The 8,938-nt window shown below is 33.3% G+C and overlaps 2 protein-coding genes across 3 annotated transcripts; one reads left to right on the forward strand and one right to left on the reverse strand.

The window, feature by feature from the left end:
* Positions 1 to 1,432: 1,432 nt before the first annotated feature.
* On the reverse strand, positions 1,433 to 5,708 carry LOC109864098 (delta(14)-sterol reductase). Of its 2 annotated transcripts, none has more exons than XM_020445013.1 (9): positions 5,552 to 5,708; positions 4,688 to 4,845; positions 4,336 to 4,564; positions 3,987 to 4,246; positions 3,522 to 3,876; positions 3,142 to 3,440; positions 2,811 to 3,064; positions 2,606 to 2,730; positions 1,433 to 2,518 (listed from the first exon to the last, which is right to left on the reverse strand). In XM_020445013.1, exons 2-9 carry the CDS (start codon positions 4,835 to 4,837, stop codon positions 2,232 to 2,234), a joined length of 1,959 nt encoding a protein of 652 aa, XP_020300602.1. In that variant the 5' UTR covers positions 4,838 to 4,845; positions 5,552 to 5,708; the 3' UTR covers positions 1,433 to 2,231. The 2 variants fall into 2 exon arrangements, with proteins under 2 accessions (XP_020300602.1, XP_020300593.1); XM_020445004.1 differs by lacking the exon at positions 5,552 to 5,708 and adding an exon at positions 4,931 to 5,011.
* Positions 5,709 to 6,190: 482 nt separating this feature from the next.
* On the forward strand, positions 6,191 to 8,622 carry LOC109864084 (heat shock factor 2-binding protein-like). Its single transcript, XM_020444962.1, has 6 exons — positions 6,191 to 6,402; positions 6,472 to 6,670; positions 6,846 to 6,964; positions 7,212 to 7,316; positions 7,868 to 8,133; positions 8,307 to 8,622. The coding sequence occupies exons 1-6, from the start codon at positions 6,388 to 6,390 to the stop codon at positions 8,620 to 8,622; spliced, it is 1,020 nt and encodes a 339-aa protein (XP_020300551.1). The 5' UTR covers positions 6,191 to 6,387.
* Positions 8,623 to 8,938: the final 316 nt, after the last annotated feature.

The following is an 8,938-nucleotide window of genomic DNA, read 5'->3' on the forward strand; positions in this document are numbered from 1 at the left end:
CCTTGAAGTGTAAACTTGTTTAATAAACCATATCTTTCATTTTCGATTTTTAATTCACGTAGTCCGGGAACTTTCCGGACAAACTGTGTATAAAATTCAAAAAATATTTTTCTTAAAAACAGTGCAATAAGAGAGAAACGTCGCATATAGGCGGTAAGCTTGATGACGATTTCTAAATACAATAAAAAAAAGTAAATAAATATGGCTATAAAGATATCGTATACATAGATACGTGTAATATCCGAAAACGATCTTACTCGCACGTCTATTGCAAATAGATTTGCTCATGTACATGGCAGAAATTTGCTTCTATTGTTTTAAGATTCTTGTATATGTAATTTTGAAAAATGAAAAAAAATTTTTTTTAGAAAAGATAGCATTTGGTTTTAGAAAAAAGCGTAAACCGTCTTATTAACGATTGGCTCCATAGTTTGATTTACAAATGTAAGAACGTTCGTATTTTATTTCGAAGGATTATATCGCAGGTGAAAAAATATCGAAAAAAATGTATTTTTAACCAAACACTTTACGAGATTGTTTTTATAGCAATTAGATGTGTATGTACATATACGAAAAATTTAATAAAAATAAATGTATATATACACGTACAAGTATAGAAATAGATAAACTTGAGGGTCATCCACACACACACACACACACAAACATACACACGCGTGTCAAAATAACACTCTGTTTTAGCGTTATTCAGATTTTTTAATTCTTTTTCGAGCTCTTTGCTCAGCTCTCGTTCAATCACTTTTTTTACTTTAAATAAACATAATTCATTACAAAACTGTGCAGCAATCTCATATTGCCTTTACCCTAGATTACCTAATATACAGAATAGAAAAAAGAAATAGAGAATAATGTATGGTTTGTTTAAAAAATTATCTTGTTTATTATCTAAAATGTTTAATAAAATCATGGTTTTTCTTTTAAAATAAACTTGTACATTTTTCTTCTTATAATACATCTATATATGTTTGATATAAAAAATCATAAAAATTCTTACGTCTTACTTGTATTTTCGGATCGTAATGTGAATTCAATGTTCACAGGCACTTAAATATTACGTATCCATACTTACGATATAAACATTCTTCTCTCTCCTTTCATCATATGTACTCTCTCTACAATATATATTATTAAATATATTTAATAATATTTCATGTGAAGGGGAGATAAATCCATTGAATTGCGAGCGCTTAAAATTATTCGGCTTGTAAGCGGTCGCTGTACGTCACAAATACAAAAATTGCATTTCTTTTTTCCTATCAAATAATTTGTCCCGCTTTTCCGCTATCATCTATAAGATACGATTTACAAGTGTAAATTTTTAATAATGCAAATTTCCCTAATATCAGTTACAAAATATGTTCACAAATCTTTACACATTTCTGTACTTGTCTCTCTCTCTCTCTCTCTCTCTTATAATACTAATAATAAATTCATTATTATTGCAATAAGAATACATGACGTTTGTATAAAACTATTCTATTCTACTAAAAGAAACGTACGATTAGAGAGATCTTACAAAATGTAATGAGCATATTACATTTGGAGTATTTTTTGCTTTTTTAAATTTTTCTATGTATATATGTATGTATATATATATATATAAAATATACAAGGTGCTCCATGATAACCATACTCACTTCTCGTAGCAGACAGAGTGAATTATACTGAGTCCTTTACCATTTTGCAATAATTAATGAGTTATTAATTTATTAAGATTCACGAGCATCTTAGTGAAGAGCTAGTTTTACGCACTCATGATTGTTAGACGCGCGGGAAGCTCTATAAACAGCAATGATTAGTAGTAATAATTTTGACTGCAACCTAAACCATTAAATAAACAATTTATTGTTGATAAAAATCAAAATAAATCAATTTTGAAACAAAAACCACCGACTGTTGAAAATTACCGGCTCTTTGGTCCGACTTAATTATTTTAAATAATTTATTCAGATAAAATAATTTATTCAGATAAAAAATCGAACTTCTCTCATTGTGTTGTCACGTTTTTTTTCACGCTCACTCGCGGATCTTTAAAAATCAATAACTCACTAATTATTACAAAATTCGCAAAAATAATAAAGGACTTTTCGGGCAAAGGTTAATAAAGGACTGCTAACAAAAGGTGGGGTACGATTATTACCGGACATCTTACATAAATGATACTTAAAATAGTTTTACTAAAAATAAAATAGCCTGTTTTCTGTTATTGTGTCTCAAAACACTGGTTTCAAGATCATGTATTTCACGCGCGAAGTGTACTGCTCCCACGCGTATCCGTATCGTTCTTGACAGCGTCTGTTATCCCTCACGGCTCTGTAAGTCAGCACGAACACGCAACAGATTGCCGCGTAATACGGCAGAACGTCAACGATCGGCAAACTGATGCTCGCCACGGACCATTGCATCACGATGTCGCCCAAATAATTTGGATGCCTCACGTAACCCCACAAACCGGACACCATCAGCTTTTTTCCACGCAACGTTGGAATAGTTTCTATTACTGCGTCAATTCCAAAAAAATATTACTTTGGTCGCAATAAAAAAGAAAAGAAAGAAAAAAGAAGACAATAATGGATTTTATACTAACAAGGTAATGTTGGCGAAAGAGGATTCTTACGAAATGCGTTTTTCTGCGAATTACTAGCTCTGTATAGAACGTAGCCTATTACAAAGATGACAATAAATATGCCAACGAAGTAATTAAGTTTTGCCCTGAAAGCACGTAAAACAGTCATTAAAATGTCTCATTACATATTAAATCTTTATGTATATGTATCTTAGATATTGCTTACTTTTGATACAAAAAAAATCTTGTTGTGAGAGTCGTCAAGAATGGATACAACAAATGACTGACGCATGTCAAATATCCAGTTCCTTCATACATTATTGCAAAAGACGTAAAGATAGCGCTTTCAAATATTAATCCGTCCATAATATAAAACAGCTGCAAGGCAGTGACTAACAACGCGGCACTATCCAACTGCCCGATAGTTAGAGTTTTTATATTTCCAATGGCTTTAACTCCAACAGCCATGTTCAGAATCAACTGCACATTAAAAAAATGTGTAATTATGTAACAATTGTTATATGAATCCATTTGTTTACAAAAAAATTGGTAATTACCGTGCCAATGAGAGAAGCTCGTATTAACAGCAGCTTAATGTCTAAAGAGCCAATTCGTGGACTGATTTCCCTACCCTGCCAGAAATTGTATATTCTGCTTTTGGTTGACGCGTGTATATTTAGAGTAGCCACCGGAGCTCTTCCCGCTTTGATGTACAATGCCAATGCCAAAATCATCCCCACGAGCCAGCCACTAATTGATAACTGCACGATATTGTTTAGAATATAATCAGCAACCGGGACATCTTTGTCCAAAAGTAAACTAAAGCCTATTATAGCTAACACAGCGCTTAATAAACCTGAAGAAGAAAAATATTATTAAAATTAGAGAAATCTAAAGATACAATTGAAGTAATTTATAGATTTCGAGCCATACATACCATTCACGCGATATTGCAATATTCCTAGTTTGCTCTGTTGTCCGTCCACAATTTTTCCAATTGGTATAATCGATACAAAAGCTAATAATATTAGAAATACGACGTAAGATAATAATGCTCTTAAATTTATATAAGATTCCAAATCTTTTGGCAGTTCCACGTAAGCAGATTTGCATTGCTGCTTTGAGCACAAAAGTTGCGGGCATATTATGGACAACGGTAATAATAAAATAAGAAGAGATGTTCCGATCCATCCACCCCATTCCTGCGGTTTATCGACTCTAATAATCTCCTTCTCGCGTTTCACCGTTTTTTCCCACTTCTCGCTGTCTTGCGATACAAGCGGTTTCAGATCCTGAAGTTATTATTAACACCTTTTGTCAAGCTTGTCATCATTATAAAGTATGAACAAATTAGAACACAAAAAATAATACAATCAATGACATATATATTTGAAAGACTTACTTGATCTTTTTGCATCGAATATCCTCGTACTCTTTCTTCTGGAAGGTAATCAATAATTTTTCGTTCCAATGGAAGCGAAACTGCTCTGTCCATATTTCTCATTATATTTGACTTATATTCTTCAGTCTTCACGCTGGACTGTCGTATCGATCTACGAGTCATACCGAGTGTCCGCAAACGCAACGATAGAGGCATGGTTTCTGATGGAGACTCGTCCTGTGCTTCTGTATCACTTTTTTCTTTGTGATTACTCTGCTTTCCTATTCGTTAATAAAAACAAATGTGTATATTTACACGCTTAAACGCAAAGACATGTATGACAAGCAGCAAATTGCAAACGTATGCTTACCAGTTTCGGCATCTATGCGAGAGACAGTTACCGTTGGCAAACGCGTATTACGAATGGGCAGTTTAACTAATCTGCTAGATCGTCTACTAGGTGAGCTATCTACCGATCTACCTGGCGAGCGTTTACGAGGTCTACCTGGAGATCGTCTACGCTCGGATTGTCTGCTTGGAGAATATCTTGTAGGACTTTTTGTCGTCCTCCTTGATCTGCCAGTTGATCTCTCCTCATACTAGATAAATAAAATAAAAAAAAGAATATTAATATATTACTCTATTATATATATGTAGAATCTTTTTAAATAAGAATGCAGTAGTAATTTTTAATTAATAAAAAGATTCAATTTTAGAATTACCTTCATATCGGTCTCTTTAACCACATGTTCACCACCTGCCATGAATTTTATCTTGTATCGGTCACCTGTTACATCAAGAATTCTCGCCTTATAATATTCCGAGTTCTTTGGATGCTTGGCAAGAACTTCTTCACCCTCGGTGAACTTCATCGTGAGACCTGTAGGAAACATAATATTCCACAAATTGATAAAAAAAAAGTTATTTTTATACTTCAAATTATTCTCATATGTTTACACACTCACGAACACACATATAATCAGGGCGCTATATTTATATAACTTATTTTAATATTCANATCACGAAAATTTCTCTTTGCAGAATATAATTATCAGGATCAACCACGCTCGTTTATTTAGCTCACATTTAATGCACTTGCGGTTTTAAAATATTTAGACCATAGACATAAATTGATAAAAAAAAAGTTATTTTTATACTTCAAATTATTCTCATATGTTTACACACTCACGAACACACATATAATCAGGGCGCTATATTTATATAACTTATTTTAATATTCACATCACGAAAATTTCTCTTTGCAGAATATAATTATCAGGATCAACCACGCTCGTTTATTTAGCTCACATTTAATGCACTTGCGGTTTTAAAATATTCAGACACGCTGTGAACGAACAAGAATCTCGGTGACCAATTACAACCAATGAAGCGGAAAAATTAACACAGTTAAAAAGTGTGGGCAAGTGCGTAGGTTTCGTAATCGGTCCAGAGGAATGTAAACTATCGGAGACGAATCGCGTCGAAGCGTCATCCCGCGCTTTTTCCAAGAGACGCGATCGGTGATTAATTTACGTAAGTGTGAGCGCGTCGCTTTCGTAATTAATATTCATCACCAGAGAACTTACGTGCAATCGCGCGAGAATCCGTTCGCTCGGCTTCTCACCACGGAGATATCCGCGATTCTGGAAAAATAATAAAACTTCCACAAGTCGGAAGGTTATACTTGATACCGAACTGGCACATCGTACTATGGCGTTTGTGTATAAACGCGAATGTAGCGTGACGCGCAGCGCGCGTTCCGAAACGCGTCCTGCGCAAACCACGCGGATAATCGACGTGCAAAATTACCGTTATGACGCCCGAGTGCATTCGTATTTTGCGATTCGAAATATTCGCGTGCGTTACACGGTGCATCCGGCAGCGGCTTATCTTATCGCTATGTAACGAACGGAAATCGTGCTACGGCGAAACCTTTGCCGATAACTTGGCGTCATTTGCACGGAGTTTTAGAAATTTTTCTATTGTCTATTGAATGAGAACAAAATTTATTCTCTCTCAAAGATGAAATTAAAACGTTTTCTATTGTTCTTTCTCTTATAAATTCTTGTAATCTAAATCTACGCAATGTTCCTCTTATATATAACATATACACAATAATAATAATTCAATAAAAAGATTTTTATCATATCTGTACTATTTTTGTTTGCAACACATTATACATGCATAAATCGATAAATATAAATATGTACAAAACCTAATTTTTTTACAGGTTACTTATGTGCGAAGACTTCAAAAATTGAAGTCGAGACGTTACAAATGCGTCTGTGTTGTTTTCTTACAGATTTTTACGAATAATTTAGAAAAGCTTTGTTATATCGCATTTGCTAGTCTCGCCCGGTTTTCTTTGATGAACGCGAAAAAACGAAGACACACATGAACAAAATCGATTCCGAAAGCGAACATGAGCTCTTCGTATGTACGTTATAAATGTTTATCGTTCACAACTTTTATTTCATGACTTATTAAATTTTCTCGTAATTTTCAGCTCGCATCTTACAATTTTCAGAATTCCTTGGAGATCATTTTGAGTCCCACCAACTGTAATTTTAATGAATTCATAAATGAAATTCCACAAATTTTTACGACTAACAAACTCAACCCTGAATGTCGCGAGGAGACGAACGGAGAAAACACGCATATATTTTGCAATAATTTTTCAACGTCGTCAGTTAGTACGTCAAAAGGTTGCAATGTTTTTCTACAAAAAAAATATTTGGGTTTAATTCTTCTATCAGTGATATAAAACACAATTAAAAAACAGCAGGTTAATTTAGCTATTGAACACAAAATATTGTGACATAACTGATCACGTGTAAATATTTAGTGTACATATTTTTGACTGTTATAAAAATTATATAGATAATGCAGAAGAAATGATACTATTGAAAGCAAAATGCGAGAAATTGAGTGCTGAAGTTGAACATCTAACAAAAGAGAAAGAAAATGCATTCGAAGAGATTGAACAATTAAAAGATCAAGTAACTCTTATACTCTTTATACATATGTATAAAGTATATTTTCATAATATACTTTAAAGTGTAACAATATATTTTTACACATAACATACCTTATATTAAAAAATAAATCGATATATTTATATTATTTACTTCATAAAGTTTTGAAGATATCGAATTTTTCATAAATTTTTATCCGTTTATTCACTTTAAAAACATGTTTTTTGAAAGCTTCATTCATTACTTCGTTTTTTTTTTTACTGTCATCCAGATATTAAGTCAAAGTACTTATTGCACAAGCCTCGGTGCAGTATTAGGTAACTTGACATGGCGTGCTTCTAAATTTCCGCAAATAGTCGATACTTGGATATCGAACGTGAGTATGTATCGAAGAAACTAAATAATAGAGTTGGGATATGAAATTTCTCTTTTTAAGTTCAAAATATATACAAATGTAAATACACAGAAAAAAATTACATAGAAATATTTAAAAAAAAAAAAATATATATATATATATATATATATATAACTTGGCTTTTACATGTTGCAAAAATTTCTTTTCTCCATTTTAATGGCAAATAAGAGCCAATATACCGGATGTTGTGGTATTAAAAACTTCTGTGTTTATTCGTGTAGCTATACGTTTCGATTCGTCGTTGGGATCTTCTTCAGTGGTTAACTGATTACAGGGAAAAGTTAACCACTGGAGAAGATCCCTACGACGGATCAAAACATATGGTCACGCAATAAACACAGAATTTTTTAATACCACAACACCCTGTATATTGGCTCTTATTCGCCTTTAAAATTGATCCTTACATTCTCAAGAGCTTGTTTTTTTAATTAAATTTCTTTTCTCAAATAATAATAATTTATGATATTAAAAATTATTATATAAAAGATTTAATTTTCCATCATGTTTTATAGTGTCAGAGCGAAATCGGAGAATTTTTAGCAATAGTGAACGGTACGTTCAGCGCTTTCGTTAGTATTTACAAATTTGGATTTCCGCCAACGAGCAACGTCGAATATCAATTTGTAAAAGGACTTCTCGGTATCGCCACTAACATAACCGCGAATCCAGAGAGTCGTGAATTCTTAATAACAAATCGAAATGGCACGGAATTCGTGCAAAAGATAATTAAATTAACGCCCGAATTGCCGCCAGCTCCCGGATCTTTATCGCTAAAAAGGTGGACATACGTTTTATATAATCAATCACGTCTGTCATGATATTATATGCTGAAAGTTATTTTTCACAACTTTGCATCTCGAAGTTTTCCCAATTTCCATACCGTTGTTTTTTTTTTATCGACGAAAGAAGCGTATATTCTGTTGACAAATGTCACACGTCGTTACATTGCAGATTAATGTTAATGATCATGTACAACGTGAGTATAAACAAAACCGGCTTGCGATATCTTTTCGAATCCCGAGTAGGAGACACGTTAAGTCATTGTTTGGAGCATGAATCGTCATCGGAGCTGATGCAGCTGCTCTGCCTTCGCGTTTTGCAGTCCGTCACTTACGATCTCACGGAGCCGAGGTACATCCGTGACTTGTCAGCGGCAATACCGATCGAAAAAATCGAGACCATGGTGTCTTCGACGAGCGGCGACATAAGCAACGCAGCTAAACAAGTCCTCAGACACTTACAGGATAGTAAAAAAAATTTAAAGTGACATAAATCCGAATGTATAGTCTTTTTGAATTAAAAACAATTGTCTAGAAATATAGAGTGTAATATATATATACGTGCTTTTTATACTACGAAAGTTTTTCCCACGCAAAACAATTTTAACATTAATTATTTCAGCATCTGAAATTGCGGCATTAATATCTATTATTATTTAATTTTCGTTATAAACGTATAAAAAAGATATTTGTGTACTTGTGCATTAAGAGGACTCGTATTACGGCCTACTACACTTTTAGACACGTTTCCTCGACTATCATTACGGCCAATAATAGACTATTGCCAGACTATACAGAATACTC

This window comes from Pseudomyrmex gracilis, unplaced genomic scaffold, assembly GCF_002006095.1.
Source record: "Pseudomyrmex gracilis isolate BER0280 unplaced genomic scaffold, ASM200609v1 scaffold_0, whole genome shotgun sequence".
Classification (NCBI taxonomy): domain Eukaryota; kingdom Metazoa; phylum Arthropoda; class Insecta; order Hymenoptera; family Formicidae; genus Pseudomyrmex; species Pseudomyrmex gracilis.

Bases quoted from the DNA above. Each gene is read 5' to 3' on its own strand.
- LOC109864098 (XM_020445004.1), bottom strand. The intron at 4,247-4,335 runs GTAAGCATACGT...ATTAACGAATAG, and splicing joins TCGCATAGATGCCGAAACTG to GAAAGCAGAGTAATCACAAA. The intron at 2,731-2,810 runs GTAAGCAATATC...ACGTGCTTTCAG, and splicing joins AGATTTTTTTTGTATCAAAA to GGCAAAACTTAATTACTTCG.
- LOC109864084 (XM_020444962.1), top strand. The intron at 7,317-7,867 runs GTGAGTATGTAT...CATGTTTTATAG, and splicing joins TCGATACTTGGATATCGAAC to TGTCAGAGCGAAATCGGAGA. The intron at 8,134-8,306 runs GTGGACATACGT...GTTACATTGCAG, and splicing joins GGATCTTTATCGCTAAAAAG to ATTAATGTTAATGATCATGT.